The sequence below is a fragment of the Mastomys coucha genome, unplaced genomic scaffold, assembly GCF_008632895.1.
Source record: "Mastomys coucha isolate ucsf_1 unplaced genomic scaffold, UCSF_Mcou_1 pScaffold22, whole genome shotgun sequence".
Classification (NCBI taxonomy): domain Eukaryota; kingdom Metazoa; phylum Chordata; class Mammalia; order Rodentia; family Muridae; genus Mastomys; species Mastomys coucha.
The window spans coordinates 245,515,768-245,532,402 of record NW_022196905.1 but is presented as its reverse complement, the minus strand read 5'-3'; the positions used below and the strand labels follow the sequence as shown (position 1 = coordinate 245,532,402).

General features: G+C 46.3%; 1 protein-coding gene across 1 annotated transcript; it reads left to right on the top strand.

The window, feature by feature from the left end:
- Positions 1–867: 867 nt before the first annotated feature.
- Nob1 (NIN1 (RPN12) binding protein 1 homolog) lies at positions 868–13,016 on the top strand. The gene is made up of 9 exons (XM_031341348.1): positions 868–994; positions 1,095–1,227; positions 4,248–4,378; positions 6,006–6,077; positions 6,289–6,417; positions 6,506–6,688; positions 8,106–8,203; positions 9,025–9,169; positions 12,212–13,016. Exons 1-9 carry the CDS (start codon positions 905–907, stop codon positions 12,479–12,481), a joined length of 1,251 nt encoding a protein of 416 aa, XP_031197208.1. The 5' UTR covers positions 868–904; the 3' UTR covers positions 12,482–13,016.
- The last annotated feature ends 3,619 nt before the right edge of the window (positions 13,017–16,635 follow it).

Genomic DNA, 16,635 nt, shown 5'->3' with positions numbered 1-16,635 from the left:
GTGTTGGGGAATGCAGAAAATATTTGAGTCAGACGAAGGTATCATCTGGGCACTGAAGGATTTTTGATACCGGACAGATGAGTAAAACGTAAATGAAAGCAGTTGTTAAAGACTCAGATCAGCATTGCCAGCATGCAGTAGCCCAGATCTCCTAGTCTCAGAATCGAAAGGAAAATTGGAAATCACTAATGGTCATCAATACCCCTTTTGTTCAATTTTCTAGAAAATCATGTGCCTTGATTAAGGGGATGGGGCAAGGGTATTAAGTAACACAGCCGTTGTCCCAAGATGTTCAAATAAAGTAGGGCTGCATGGATATATAATACAACAGATTTTTTAAAAGTGGTTTCAAGTCAGTTCGGAGGTTATCTGGCCAAGTCAGCAGGGCTTCCTTGCTTGTAAAATCGAACATACCCTACTGTTTGTTGTGATAGATTCTCTTTCTCGCTACTAACTTTCAACCATGTGCCATATCTACAGGTTTTTCTTTTAAAATTAAAGAAAGCTGCCGGGCGGTGGTGGCTCACGCCTTTAATCCCAGCACTTGGGAGGCAGAGGCAGGCGGATTTCTGAGTTCGAGGCCAGCCTGGTCTACAGAGTGAGTCCAGGACAGCCAGGACTACACAGAGAAATCCTATCTCGAAAAACCAAAAAAATAAATAAATAAAAATAATAATAATAATAATAATAATAAGGAAAGCTCTATGAATTCAGAGGCAGATTACTTAAGGAGTCCTTCAACTTTCATCATGCACCTAGTCCCTGGTAGGGCAAACGGTGTGGCTATGCATGCTTGCAGTCCTGAAGGGGTGGTTTGTGGCCGCTAGGGGTCGCCGCGAAATCGCAGCAGCTGTTCCTCTGGCCCGGGGAGCCTTGCGTTGGGAACGGCGCAGGCTCCATACGCATGCGCGGTCTGTCCTTGGCAGCCAACATGGCGCCGGTGGAGCACGTTGTGGCTGACGCTGGAGCTTTCTTGAGGGACGCGCCTCTACAGGTACTGGAGATTCCGCCGCGGGGCCTGGGCTCGAGACACCTCCAGGGGTGCGTGCGTATGGGGCCAGGGGAATGGAATAACTGGGCCGATCTGTCCACAGGACATCGGAAAAAACATCTACACCATCCGGGAGGTGGTGAGAGAGATTCGCGACAAGGCCACGCGTAGGCGGCTGGCAGTGCTACCCTACCAGCTTCGGTTCAAGGAGCCCTTCCCGGAGTACGTGCGGCTGGGTAAGTGCCCCGGCCTAGCCTTGGCGGGGACGCTGGGCCCGAGTGGAGACAGACCCGCCCCGGTACCCGTCAGCATTTGTTTTAGAGTCAGTTCAGCCTGGCTTTAATAGTACGAGCTGTGTGCGCCAGGGTATGTCACAGGCTTTAAGCTCTATCTGTAAAATGAGAATAGCAATAGTATCTGCCTCACCTCTGGGAGAATTGTGGGCCATACGAATATGGAATGGTGTCTGGCAAATAGGAAACATGAAGCAAAGTTGTGTAGACTCATAAGACACAGTGCGAGAGCGCTTGCCAAGTAAACAGAAGGCTCTGAGTGTGACCCGGTCCTGCCAAAAAACTAAAGAGATTTAAAAATAAAGAACCTAGATCTGTGGTCCTGTGTGTAGGGTGATTATACTTTCCAAGAGAGACAGCCTCAACTCAGAAAAAGACATGCAGTCTAGCCAGTGGTGTAGTGTCAGGCCTGGGGAGACAGAGGTTTCAGAGTCATGTCCCAGGCCAGCCTGAGCTAGATAATGAGACTCTGTTATATTAAAAATAAGAAGAGGTTTGGGCCCAGTGTGATGTCACATGTTTTTAGTCCAAGCCCTCTAGAGTCAGAGGTTCCAAGAAGCCAGGGCTACAGAGTAAGGCTCCTATCTCAAAAATAACAAATTTTAAAAAGAAGAAAAAGGGGTTTGTTTAGGACTTGCGTTAGTTCTGATAGAAAACTAGTGGCTTAGGGATCATCATCCTCTTCAGGAATCCCGGTCAGTAGGGATTGGAAGCGTTACTGAGGCAAATGGTGGACATCGCTGTTGCCTGCTTTGCCAGTTTGTGGTTTCTATAGCTTTTCCTACCAACTTGATAGTTACAAGCAGCTTCAACTTTCAAAATACTAATAATACCTTATAGGATATGGTTGAGAGGAAATGGGTCAATGTGGTACACACACTCTACATGCTAACAAAACACTCAAATGCATAAACAGAATTTTTTTTGTTTTTGAGCCTGGCTTTCTCTGTGTAGCCCTGGCTAACCTAGAACTCTGTAGGCCAGGCTGTCCTCAATTCAAACCACCTGCCTCTGCCTCCCCAGTGCTGCGGGCTAAAAGCAGAACCACCACTGGTTGGCAAGTAAGTGAACCTTAATAAAAATGCTGGAAAATTTTCCTGGGTGCTCAAGAAGGCTTTTTTTTTTTTTTTTTTTTTGGAGGCAGATTCTCACCTCTTTATCTCCACCTTGCTGGGACTCACCATATCACCATATGTAGGCAATTCTGAGTTCAAGGCAATGCTTGAACTCAGAATTGCCTACATCTGCCTCCCACATACTGGGATTAAAGGCTATGTACCATTATGGGGCTGGAGAGATGACTGAGCAGTTTAAGATCACAGGCTGCTCTTCTGAAGAACCCAGGTTCAGTTCCCAGCACCCACATGACAACTCAGCTATCTGAGAACTCCCGTTCCTGGGGATCTGACACCCTCTTCTGAACTGAGGGCACTAGGCATACACATGGTGCACAGACAGGCATGTATACATATCGAGCCATTCATAAGCATGAAAATAAAGAGATGTGCAGGCGGTGGTGGCACATGCCTTTAATCCCAACACTTGGGAGGCAGAGGCAGGTGGATTTCTGAGTTCAAGGCCAGCCTGGTCTATAGAGTGAGTTCCAGGACAGCCAAGGTGACACAGAGAAACCCTATCTCGGAAAAAAGGAAAAAGAGAAAATAAAGAGATGCGCCACCACACCCTGCTGTTATTATCAGAAGACAGTTCTGATATAGGGAAATTTTGTGTTTATTGTCAGTGTCTCAAACACTAGTAACCGTGGCCATTCACTGTGGATCAAGTATAGTGTGCAGTTCTTAAAATCTTAAATACACAGAATCTTTCTTTTGGTTTTATTATAGGCCATGGTTACAGTCCAGTTAACTTTCTGTTCCATATTGAAATCAAACAAACCATGCTATTGCACTTAGAACTCAAGAGTAGAGCTTCAAAAGAAGAGGTGTATACTAATAATCACGCTTTAGTGAGGAGCTCTTTTCTGTCAGCCTTGTCCTGTTCCTTGGTCTTGTCGATGAGAATGTTACCTTAGAGCCACCTCCTGAGTGGCTTGGCAGTAGTGGATACAGACCGGAGGAAGAGGTCAGAAGAAAGTAGATAGGTGCGATTTGTGGGATACAGATTCGCATTTCTGTTTGGTGGTGGTTTTTTGAAACAAGGTCTCAAGTAGCTTGGCTTACTTTGAACTTTTTATTTTTTGGGGGGGAGGTGGTTGGTTTGGTTTGGTTTGGTTTTTTCGAGACAGGGTTTCTCTGTGTAGCCCTGGCTGTCCTGGAACTTACTCTGTAGACCAGGCTGGCCTCAAACTCAGAAATCCACCTGCCTCTGCCTCCCAAGTGCTGGGATTAAAGGCGTTCGCCACCACTGCCCAGCTACTTTGAACTTTTATGAGGCTGAAGGTAGCCTCTAACTTCCAATCTTCATCTCCTTCGTACCAGGATTACCGTAGGAGTGAGCCACCTCCCCAGGTGGAATATTGATTCTAAGTTCTTTGAAAGAAAACATTTGTGCATGGCACAATTTAAATGAGGTTTGAGGGCAGCCTGAGAGGATTGGTTCTCTCCCTCCACCATGCAGATCCTAGGACCAAACTCAGGTGGTTGCATTTGCTGCCAGACACCTTTACACTGTAGTCATCTCGATGGCCCAGAAGGCTTTTGTTCTGTTTCTGTGAATAGGTGTTTTGCCTGCATGTATGTTTGTGTGTCATCTATCTGCCTGGTGCTCTAAGAGGCGGGAAGTGGGTGTTGGATCCTTTGGAATTGGAGTTACAGTTGTGAGCCACCATGAGGATGCTGAGAATTGAACCCAGGTCCTTTGGAAGAGCAGCTAGTACTCTTAACTTAAGCCATCTCTCCAGGCCCTACCTGTGTTCTTTTCATACCGTCGTTATCCAAGTCAGTTGGATAAACTTGTTAGTTTTTGCTCTTAACTAAAGTTAGAAATCTCTTGTTTGCTTGCAGTAACTGAGTTTTCCAAGAAAACTGGGGACTACCCCAGCCTCTCTGCTACAGATATCCAGGTGCTGGCTCTGACTTACCAGCTGGAGGCAGAATTTGTCGGGGTATCTCATCTAAAAAAAGAACCAGAGAAGGTAAATGAGGGGGTTGGGTTGTTTGGTTGGTTGGTTTGGTTTTGAAGTTTGTGTGTAACTGTGTGCTTTTTGGGGTGGAGGCCAGAAGAGTAGAATTATGGGCATTTGTCAACTGCTTAACCTGCAACATGGGTTCTGGGAACGGAACCCGAGTCCTCAAGATTGTGCACTATGTCACACTGGCCACTGAGCCACCTCCAGTCCCAAGCTTCTTTGTTTTTTAGTGTACTCTTTATTACAGGAACTGTCATGTGTGAAAGAAGGAATATTAGGGTGGCCTTGGTGTCCCTGTCATAAATCACCTCTACATTACCATCTACAGAGGGTCTGCTCATCACACAGAGCCACAACTCAGTCCGTTTTCAGCTAGGAGGTCTCTGTTGTTTCTGTGATATGGAGCCTCTCCCGTGTGTCTTTATTCCATGCTCTTAATTAAAGACAAAGCTGGCAGGCTAGAGCCTGTGTAGCCTGATTACCTATGACTGAGCCTATATGAAAGGGTAGATGCAGTGGCTAGAATTGGCAGTCCTAGCACTCCTGTTACAAGACAAGAGAGTTACAATGGCAGAGTTGGCAGGAAGCTCAGTTTTGTAGTACAGCAACAGAAGCAACAAGAGAGACCCTGCCTGAAGCAAAAACAAGGCACCAAAAAAAAAAAACAGTTTCTATAGCCCAGGTTATCCTGGAACTTGCTATATAACCAGGCATGATCTCGAACACTTTTGGATTTTTTTCATTTTTTAAAGATCCTCTTAAAACACTCATACTTACTGTGTGAGTGTTTTTTGCCTGTGTGTATGCAAGTTCACCATATCTATACCCAGTGTTCAGGGAGTTCAGAAGATGGCTTTTGGAGCCTCTGGGACTGGAGCTTAGAGTAGCTATAAGCAACCATGTGGGTGCTGGGAAATAACTTGGGCCCTTCAGCAGCATGAGCTTGAGTTCTTGTTCCTCCTGCCTCTCCTTCCCTAGCTAAGATTATAGTTATGGCTGGTTTCGTATGCTTATACTATTTAGAGCTGCTCTCCATCGATTCTCAGTCAGGGATAGAATCCTCCAATTTAAAAGCCTAAAATAGACTTGTTTTCCTTTTTTATTTATTTCATTTTTTTTACTTTCGTATCCAAAGCCTTGGTGGTCTGAGGTAATAGCTCAGTTGGTAGAATGTGGCCTCCAGATTCCATCCCCAGTGCCTCAGAAATAGGCATGGTGGTGCACTCTGGTGATCCGGTGCCTTCCAGAGGTAAGCGTAGAGAGGACAGAAGTCAGGGTCCTCCACGGTGAGTTGAAGACCAGCCTGGGCCCAGTGAGGCTCTCCAAAAGCTCTAGAGCTGCGGGCTGTGACCAGCTCTCAGGCATGTGGCCTACAGCTCCCTCTGTACAGGTACACACCTTCCAGCTTTCCATGGACATTGTGAAGTGTCCACAAACACGCTAAAAGCACTTAATAATGGAGTCAGGATCTCTGAATGTTGTCATCTTGTCTGTGTATTCTTGTGACTTCTAGTTCTTTATATTCAACACCTAGGGAGAAAGGTTTTGTTTGTTTTAATTAGCCTTCATATTGTATTTTTAAACTTATTGTTCTTTCTCAAAACAGGCTTTTTTGTTTTTTTTTATTTTTTAGGTTAAAGTGAGCTCTTCAATTCAGCACCCTGAAACTCCTCTGCACATTTCTGGTTTCCATCTGCCCTCCAAGGTAACTCACTTTAGGAGCCCTGATCCTCCATGGGCTCTCTTTACAACATGGTACAGGTCTTGACCACAAAGCACATTGACCTGGGCCAGGAGCATGTTTCACATTTAAACTGAAAACAGTTCTCATATTTTTCAATTCTGCTTTGTTAAATATGTGAAGCACAGGTTTCATTTGCCTACACTGAAAAAAAAAATGTTTAATTTAATCTCAGTCTAAACCCTTACAAGATACGGTGGATCGGGGCCAGCCAGCTGATGGGCCTGAGAACCTGGAGTTCAGCTCCTTCATGTTCTGGAGGAACCCTCTGCCTAACATTGACCATGAACTGCAGGAGCTACTGGTAAGGCCCTGGCTTGCACCCTACTAGGGACATTGGAGGCTCTGCACAAGAGTCCTGTGGGCTAGGAGTTTGCCTATTGATGTTTCAGATTGATGGAAGGGAGGAGGAGGAGGAGGAAGAGGAAGAGGAAGACGAATGTGAAGACAGTGATGATGATGGAGGTGGGTGGATAACCCCCAGCAACATCAAGGAGATCCAGCAGGAGTTGGAGCAGTGTGACATCCCAAAGGATGTGCAAGTTGGCTGTGTGACCACAGACTTTGCCATGCAGGTGGGTGGTGTAGACTCAAGCCAGCCCTAAGGAGTGGCTAATTGTTCATTTTGTTTGAGGGTAGACCATCAAGTCGGTGACAGTGTGCATAGGGTTTTTTTGTTTTTTGTTTTTAAGAATATCTTAATTAATTAGTTATTTCTGGTTTTTTGAGACAGGATTTTTCTGTGTAGCCCTGACTGTCCTAGAACTCAATCTTTAGACCAGGCTGGCCTTGAACTCACAGAGATTTGTCTGCCTCTGCCTCTGCCTCCCAAGTACTAAAGGCATGTACCATCATGGCTTGGCTAAAATATTTAACTTTTAAAAAATTATGTTTGTTTGTTTAGTGTGTGAATGTCCATATGCCTCGGTATACGAGGTCAGGGGACAACTTGCAGGAGTCACCTCTCTCTGTTCACCATGTGGATACCAGGGATTGAATTTATAAGGTTTGGCTTAGCCTTGAATTTACAGAGATCCACTTGCCTCTGCCTCTCGAGTGCTGGGATTAAAGGTGTGCACCACCTGGCTTAATTTTTCTATATTTTTATTTTATTTTATTTTATTTTATTTATTTATTTTTGGTTTTTCAAGACAGGGTTTCTCTGTGTAGCCCTGGCTGTCCTGGAACTCACTCTGTAGACCAGGCTGGCCGCAAACTCAGAAATCCGCCTGCCTCTGCCTCCCAAGTGCTGGGATTAAAAGCATGCGCCACCACTACCTGGCCCCTCTATTTTTTATTTTTTTTAAGATTTATTTTTTTCATGTATGTGAGTACACTGTCGCTGTCTTCAGACACACCAGAAGAGGGCATCAAATGCCCATTGCAGATGGTTATGTGCCACCAAGTGTTGCTGTGAATTGAACTCAGGACCTGTGGAAGAGCAGTCAGTGCTCTTAACTGCTGAGCCATCTCTCCAGCCCTATTTTTTGATTCTTTACATGAGTAGTTGGATCCTTTTTGTAATGCTTTGTTATCTGGAGAAGGTAAACAGGCACAGCACAAAATGGAAATCTTTTTCCCAACAGAAAAAAACTATTTCACTGAGTGTGGTAGCACACACCTTTAATCCCAGAATTTGGGAGGCAGAGGCAGGCAGATCTCTGAGTTTGAAGTCAGCCTGGTCTACAGAATGAGTTCCAGGACATCCAGGCATACAGAGAGAAACCCTGTCTCAAGAAACAAAAAGCAAATAAAAAAGAAACAAGGGTCTCTATTGAGAGGCATTGCCAATGAGACCAGGCTGTGTCCTTGGAATTGCCCAGTAACCCAGGTCCCTGTCTTCCCAGCCACACCTCTCTTGTGTTCCTTAAGAAAAGCCAGGGATTATAGGCCAAACCAGAACATTTGGGTCCTTATAACTGTGAACAAAATTATTGCCAAATTAATAGTAAAGACGTTGATTTCGGCTATTCATTAACGTCTTGGTTGTAGAATGTTCTACTTCAGATGGGGCTGCACGTGCTGGCAGTGAACGGCATGTTGGTCCGAGAGGCCCGGAGCTACATCCTGCGCTGTCATGGCTGTTTCAAGTGAGTGGCTGCTGGTGACTCCCCAAAAGAGAACTCCATTCCATATGTGCTTTCCTTCTACCTCTGTCCTCCCTTGTGGCCTACCGGCTGTCTCCACCACACTGAAATCCCAGGGACAGAGGTTGCCAATGACCTGTCCCTCACACACATCTGAGGGGCCTAGAGTTAGGATGTGCGTTCTGGAGCAGAGGTCACTTCTCTGATGATATGCACTGGACTATGTGGAATGGAGAGGTCTGAGATTTGCTCCCAGGTGACATGGGAGGATGGAGTATAGGTAGAGATGAGCTACAGTGGCTGTGAGGTAACAGGCAAGCTGGGTGATGGGTACATGGGGTTCGCTGTTTGTCGTGTGTGTGGATTCTCCATCTACTACACACAAAGTAGTCTGAATCTGGAGTACATGGCTCTTCATGCCTCTGCAGGTATAAATGGTTACCTTCTTAGTTCTTTAAAACTGTCTTGAAATTGAGAGATTTATTGTAAGAACCTGGGAGCAGAAGTCAGGAGTGTAGCAGGGTATTTGGCACATAGGATAAGAAATGCTCACACTCTGCCCTTTTCCTGAGTGTCGGTGTTGTGCGCTGTTTGTGTGCCCAAGCCCTGTTCTTTTCCTGGGCACAATTTGACATCTTGCCCTTTTCTGTCTGAAGAAGGGAGCTTCCCTTTGCTACATCTTCCCTTAGCATAAGGATTTGTTTTTGGAAGATGGACATAATAAGATTTAGCTTTTGCTGCATTTATTATCGTTTTCTCTGAGGCTGGAGGTAGGATCTCCTGCCTGTTGAGCTAGTGTGCAGCCTTTCTTTTGTGTCCCGTAGGACGACATCGGACATGAACCGAGTGTTCTGTGGGCATTGTGGGAACAAGACCCTGAAGAAAGTGTCTGTGACTATCAATGACGATGGTACCTTGCACATGCATTTCTCCAGAAACCCAAAAGTTCTGAACCCACGAGGCCTTCGGGTAGGTGGCATGTATCCTGATCCTGATCCCCTAACTTGAGAATCAAATGATCATGTGAGATCTGGGCAAAGGGATGATACGCACCTGGAGTCCCAGCAACTTGGGTAGAGGCAGGAAGAGCAACAGTTCAAGGCCAGCCTTGTCTACTAGAGCCAGTCTCAGAAAAAGACCAGAGAACAACAAGAGAGCCAGCTAGTCACTGTGCAGGGGCCAGAACCTGTGCACTAGGTACCCAGATAAGAAGAGTGTGGGGCAAGCCATCTGTGTGAAGCAGTTTGGGGAAGGAGTGACAAGGAAAGATGGGGTAAAGCAGAGGGGGGAGGGATGCCCAGTGCGGGAGCGTCCTGGGTTGGTGTGAATGATCAAGAAAGAACAGCTAGGTATGGTGGCTTATACCTGTAGTTGTAGCATTCAAAGAGCTCAGACAGACAGAATATCTCTAAGGTGGGAGGCTCACGTGGCTACAGAGTGAAGCTCTGTCTCTAGAAGATGGGAAGGGGTCCTGGGGCAATAGCCCCTCAGTTAGGAGCCAGGACCAGGGTCGGAGTGTTGCTGCGGCAGCCGTTCCCACTCAGCTGTAATCCTCAGCTGCCGTGAGTCTCTTTTAAGCTGGAGTTATCTCCCAGTCTCAAACTCTCATAGCTAGGCTGGCCTCAGACTCAGTAATCCTCTGGCCTCAGTCTCCTGAGGGCACAACACACCAGCTGCAGGGGTTGGTATGGACAGCCCAGCAGTATTGGGTCCTCTTTGCTATGGTGGAGGGAAGGTACATCATCAGGTGACACTTGATTCTTGGTTGAGATGGATCCTGCCTGTAAAGTTACAATTACTCTGAATAAAACTTTAGGTCAGGTACAACATTGTTAATGTCACATAATTGTACTGGTTCTTGTTTGGTTAGTTGTAGTTTTGTGTGAGTTGTTTAAATTTCTCTAGGTAGCCCTGACTATCCTAGAACTCAGGGATATGCCTGCCTCTGCAGGGATTAAAGGCTGAATAATTGTTTTCTAATATTGTCTGGCCTTCTCTGTTCTGTGTTCAATTTACAAATAAGAACTTTGTAGTTGCTTGTTTATTTTTGTGATGCTGGGGATGGAACCCTGGCTCCACACTTGCTGACAGGCACTCTGCTGCTGAGCTGCAGCCCCGCCCCTATTCCTTTCATTTTATTTGTAGGTGGTAGGTACCTAGGCAATGGAGAGGTAAGCATCAGGTGTCTTCTGCTCTCCTTCCTTCTCTTCTCTTTTTTTTTATTAAAGATTTTATTTATTTATTTTATGTATATGAGTACACTGTAGCTGTACAGATGGCTATGAGCCATCATGTGGCTGCTGAGAATTGAACTCAGGACACCTCTGCTTGCTCCAGCCCTGATGCATAGTACACTGTAGCTGTCTTCAGACGCACCAGAAGAGGGCATCAGATCTCATCACGGATGGTTGTGAGCCACCATGTGGTTGCTGGGATCTGAACTCAGGACCCTTGGAAGAGCAGTCAGTGCTCTTACCTGCTGAGCCATCTCGACAGCCCTCCTTCTCTTCTCTTAATGTTTATTGGGTTTGGTCTGGTTTTTTTTTTTTTTTTTTGAGGCAGGGTGTCACTGAGTAGCTCTGGCTGTACTGGAACTTACTATGTAGACCGCATTGACCTTGAACTCAGAAATCCACTTGTCTCCGCCTCACAAGTGCTGGTATTAAAGGCCTACACACCATCATACCTGGCCTCCACCTTTTTCCTTGAGACAGGGTTGTTCTCGACCTGGAGCTCACGCCTCAGCTGGACAGCTTGGCCAGTGAGTCCCAGGAATCTTGTCTTCTTTTCCCCCAGCATGAGGGTTTGGGCAAGTGCCACCACCCCTGGCTTGTATGTGGTTACTGGGATCTGAAATTGGGTCCTTAATTTGTACAGCAAACACTGTACCCACTGAGCCATCTACCCACCACTCACCCTCTTTTTAGGGTCCTTGAAAGTTTCCCAGGCTCACCTTGAGTTCATAATCCTTCTGCCTCAGCCTCCCTAAGTAGCTGGGACTCCAGGCCTGTGCCCCTGGCTGCCTTATTCTGTTTATATATGAATTGTGTCCTAGTCACTCTCCTACCACTGTGAGGAGCCCAGGATCCAGGCCACTCTGCAGACCAGGACTCAGAGGTCCCCTGCCATGCCTTCCCGGTCACCACTACTATGCTTTGCTTCACTCCTCATTGTGAGGCTCATGCAGTTCCCTGCTTGGCCAGGGAGGGCCTTGTACACACACCCTTTGGTGCTCTTGGCTGACTCTCCAGACACAGCAGGATGTTTCCAGCCTTTCACACTCTTGTCCCCGCCCTACAATAAGCCCTTTCTCTTAGCGTGTGTATACAGTGAGGCATGCATGTGATGGTGGTGTAACAGTGTATGGGTAAGGTATATGGGTGTGTGGTTTGGTTTGGTGTGAAACAGTCTCTTATTTCCTCTGCTTCCTAAGTGCTGGGATTATTGGTTCAACCCCAGCCCCTCTCTCTCTGGAGTTTAAACACTTATTTTTTAGGTAAGATAGTTTTTGCTGTCCTTGAACTTGTCATATATCCAAGGGTAAATTTGAGCTCATAATCCTCTTACCTCTGTCATCCAAATACTGGGATCTTGAGAGTGTACCACCACTCCCAGTCACGCATGCTTTTTAATGGCAAAGATTACAGCCCTGAATCTGACCCAGCACCACAGAGTGCATTTAAGGCTACCTTATCCCCACTCAGAAAACCTATGTAATTTTTTTTTTTTAACCTTTGCTCAGCCTAGAGCCTGAGTGGCCATTGCAGAGCCGCTGGCTTGCACCTCTGTGGAAATGGCATCAGCTTCTCGAAGCTCTGTCCATTTGTCTTTAGCTGAATGTGTATAGTTAAGACACGCTTTCAGTTCTTCATCTGTCAACTAAGGGAACCATGGTGTGGGAGGTACTAGTCTTGTTGGCACACAGTGGGCAGGACAGTTCTGTGTGACTGCATGAGGATTGAGCTGTGTGAGCTGGGGTCCCTGTTCTAACAGTCTTTCCTCTTATTACAGTACTCGCTACCCACTCCAAAAGGGGGCAAATATGCCATCAACCCCCATCTGACCGAGGATCAGCGCTTCCCCCAACTGCGGCTCTCCCACAAGGCCAGGCAGAAGACCAACGTGTTTGCTCCTGACTACATAGCTGGGGTTTCTCCCTTTGCAGAAAATGACATCTCCAGCCGCTCAGCCATCCTGCAAGTCCGGGACAGCATGTTGGGAGCTGGGAGGAGACGCTTAAATCCCAATGCTTCCAGAAAGAAGTTTGTAAAGAAAAGATGACATTGCAAACCCTGCAGGCAAAGCAGACTGCGGCTAGCTGCTGAGGAGGCTGTCCAGACATAAGCCGTAGGCCTGGCTCCCCCATCTGCGGCTGCTGCTGAGGAGGCCATGGTGTCCTGTGACCTACCCTGCAGACCATCCAGACATAAGCCGTAGGCCTGGCTCCCCCATCTGCGGCTGCTGCTGAGGAGGCTGTGGTGTCACCTACCCTGCACACCATCCAGACACCCGCTGAGGCTCTTGTGTGGCGTTGCAGCCCAGGTGACTGCCCTGCCTGTGAACATGCAGAGGCAGGACTTCACCATGGGCAGGGAGCTTGAACCAGAAAGAACCCGCCCTGGAACGAATGTTGAGCCTTGAAGTTCAAAGGAAGAAATAACCAAATGGTAATCTTTTTCTAATAAACTTGATGGCCTGCTCCCCTGTGTTTAAGCTCTGATATCCTTGGTGGACATGGACACTAAGAATCAACTATATAGTTGATTTTCTTTGCCAGAAATGATAAATATTCTACAATAAAACTTTACATTTGTAACCTTTTTTTGTTTTGTGTGGAAAAAAAATTGAGTCGTGCAGGAAAATCAGTACAGTGAATGCACACTGCAGCCTTTCATTTGGGTCCACATTTGACTAACGTTTGGTGTCTTTACATCGGACTAACTGTAAAGTATGTGTCTCCTGGAGAAAGGATAGCCATTTATATAACTGGCAGTACATTAATCAAATTCCGGGAAAGTCCTTCTACTTACTATCCTCAGCATTGGGAAGCAGCCAGGGCCGTCCATTCCGTCAGCTGCTTGTCACAGCCACCTAGTTACCAAGCCAAGTATCTAACCCTGTTACAGTAGCTCAGGGCACAGAGATGTTCTCGCTCAGGCTGTGGGACTTGACCAGATTTTAACTTAGTCTGTTTGTGCTTCTAAACAGTGACTGTACATGTTGGGACCGTGAGATGAATGCTAAGCACTGGCTGTCCTGGCTCACTCTCTAAACCACATTGGCCTTGAACTCTGAGATCCTCTGCCTTCTGAGTGCTGGGACCAAAGGTGTGCACCACCACACCTGGCTTTAAAACATTTCCTTAAAAATATTTTAATTGGATGGACAGTAGTGGTACATACTTTTAATCACAGCTCTCAGGAGAGGCAAGCAAAATCTGAGTTGAGGTCAGCCATGTCTAGTTAGTTCTAGGGACAGCCAGTACTCTGTAGAAAAACCCTGTCTCAAAAGTCCTCCTCTCCAAAAAAAATTTTTTAAAGTCAAACATACCTTGGGTTGCAAAGGAAAAATTGGGATTTCTTAGATACAAGGTAGATAAGAATTTGCCTGCTTTTAAAAGATGGTGTTCATACCTTTCCCTGGTGGGAGGAATGGAGAAAGGTGGGGACCACTGCCCCCTGCAGTTCACTTGTGGAGTTGCAGCAAAATTAGTTCATCTCCATTAAGAGTGGAAGTCCTCCCAGGCAAGATTCTGTGTTTTCAGTGAGGGTCAAAGGCAGGGTGTTCCACTTAACTCACTTTCCTGTCTCACGCCTTGTTTCCGAGAGTGAGAGGTAGAGGCTGGAGAGTCATGAATTTGAGCTTTTGACATGAGTGCTGGCATCCTAATTCAAGTTCTCCACAGTGATTACCAGTAACATGCCTACCCCTTAGGAGGAATAGGGATGCTCAGGTGCCGAAGGGACATGGCACAGAGACAAGGCTCCCCAACACAGGACGTGTGAGATGAGCACAGAGCACCCTTCCAATGGGCAGTGAGATGAGCAGCCTGGAACACGGCTTTCACTCTGAACTTTTGGAAATTTCTTTCTTTTTGATCTTTTTTTTTTTTAATTTTCTTTATTTTTTTATTTTTTTATTTATTTTATGTGTATAAGTACACTGTAGCTGTACAGATGGCCGTCAGCCATCATGTGTGTGGCTGCTGGGAACTGAACTCAGGACCTCTGCTGGCCCCGCTTGCTCCGCCCACTTGCTCCGGCTTAATTTACCATAGCTGTCTTCAGACGCACCAGAAGTGGGCGTCAGGTCTCATTATGGGTGGTTGTGAGCCACCATGCAGTTGCTGGGATCCGAACTCAGGACCTTCAGAAGAGCAGTCAGTGCTCTTACCTGCTGAGCCATCTCGCCAGCCCCTTTCTGATCTTTTTATCTAGTCCAAAGTTGTATTGCTGATAAATATTGTAGTTTAGTTGGAAAATATCCCTCACAGCCCTGTGTGTTTGAACACCTCCCCCCCCCCCCCCCCCCCCCCCCCCCCCCCCCCCCCAATCTCCAGCTTGTTTGAGAGACAGGGTCTAGCAGAAAAGAATGAGTTGCTGGAGGGACGATTCTTGAGCTTTCTGGCCTTGTTGAACATCCTTACCAGTCTCTGCCTTCCGGTCCACTGAGATGTGAGCAGGCAGCTGCTGCAGAGCCACTGGCCTGTGCCTTCCCGGTGACAATGGGCTGTGTCCCCTCAACCAGGAGCCAGCATAACCCTTTTCCCTAAAGTTGTTTCTTGCTCTGCATTTGGTTGCAGTAAGTAGAAAAGTAACAAGTGTGTCCTGCAAATAATTAACTATTTCTCCTATGGAGAAAGCCTGCAGTTTGGGAAGCCAACAGCTCCCATGTCTAGAGATTTTCATCTGTTCCTAGTCAATCTGTTCAAGTAGGACCTACCTTTAAATGTGTTTGGTGCTGAGGATGTATCACAGCCTCCTGAATGCTAAGCAGGGTTTTCCCCCTGAGCCACCTCAACCTACGGTGCCATGGTCTGCCGATCTATGGCACAATGCTATAATGGCACACTGCTTACTATAAGGCCTTTAAGCCTAAGAAGAGACAAGAGCTTAGCAAGAAGGGGCTAGATTGGATCCTATGTATGGATTCAAGTCCCTGGATAAGTGTAACTCTAGGAAGAAGATCTCTGAGACAAGCCAGGCAGTAGTAGCATACACCTTTAATCCCAGCACTTGGGAGGCAGAGGCAGGCAGATTTCTGAGTTCGAGGCCAGCCTGGTCTACAGAGTGAGTTCCAGGACAGCCAGGGCTATACAGAGAAACCCTGTCTCCAAAAAACCAAACCAAACCAAACCAAACAACAACAACAAAGAACTCTGAGGCTCAGCTTTTCTCCTGCCAAACAGGAGATCATACTTCACGGTGCTGCTGTGAGAAGATTTGGGATTTTAGGACGAAGGTACTGCAAGCTGAAAAATACTAAACTGCCAAATGTGCTGGAGTATTTACACCTCTAATCCCACTGCTAAGGAGGCTGAAACAGGTAGATCTCTGGTTTCTAGGCCTTGTCTGGTCTACATATGTAAGTGCCAGGTAGCCAGGACTGCATAGTGAGACACTGTCTCAGAAGAAACAAAACTACTAAACAAACATTAATGGACATCGCTGTATTGTAAATGATCACTTCCTGCCAAAGGATTAGAGCGACCTTATTTCATTTGTAAAATGCAGTCCAAATTCCTGGAGCATGTTCTTTCCTTGTCTGATTGTCAGTTTTGGTACAGAAAGCCTGCCTGACTTTCGGATTTCCTTAGTAATTGATAAGGGATAATTGAGCCTGTGCAGGCCTGCCTGTCTAGACAACAGTTCAAGCCAATCTAGAGAGCTCATTTCAAAGGGTTGTTGTTTGGGTTTTTTTGTTGCTTTGTTTTTGTTTTTGTTTCTTAAGATTTATTTTATATGTAGAAGTACACTGTCACTCTCTTTAGATACACCAAAAGAGGGCATCGGATCCTCATTATGGATGGTTGTGAGCTACCATGTGGTTGCTGGGAATTGAACTCAGGACCTCTTGAAAAGCAATCAGTGCTTTTAATTGCTGAGCCATCTCTACAGACCTTGTTTTGTTTTTCAAGACAGGGTTTCTCTGTAGCTCTGGCTGTCCTGGAACTTGTTCTGTAGACCAGACTGACTTCGAACTCACAGAGATCTGCCTGCCTCTGCCTCCAAGTGTTGGGACTAAAGATGTGCACTACCACCACTTGGCTCAAAAAGCTTTTTTTTTTTTTTTTTTTAAAAAAAAGGCTAGGGTTTTACCTCAGTAATAAGAGCACTTGCCAAGTTCACATGAGGCCCTGCAATACAGGGTTCAGTACTGTAAGTCTATTAAAGCTAGCCAGGTGTGTGGTGCATGAGGGAGATGGAAGCAAAGAT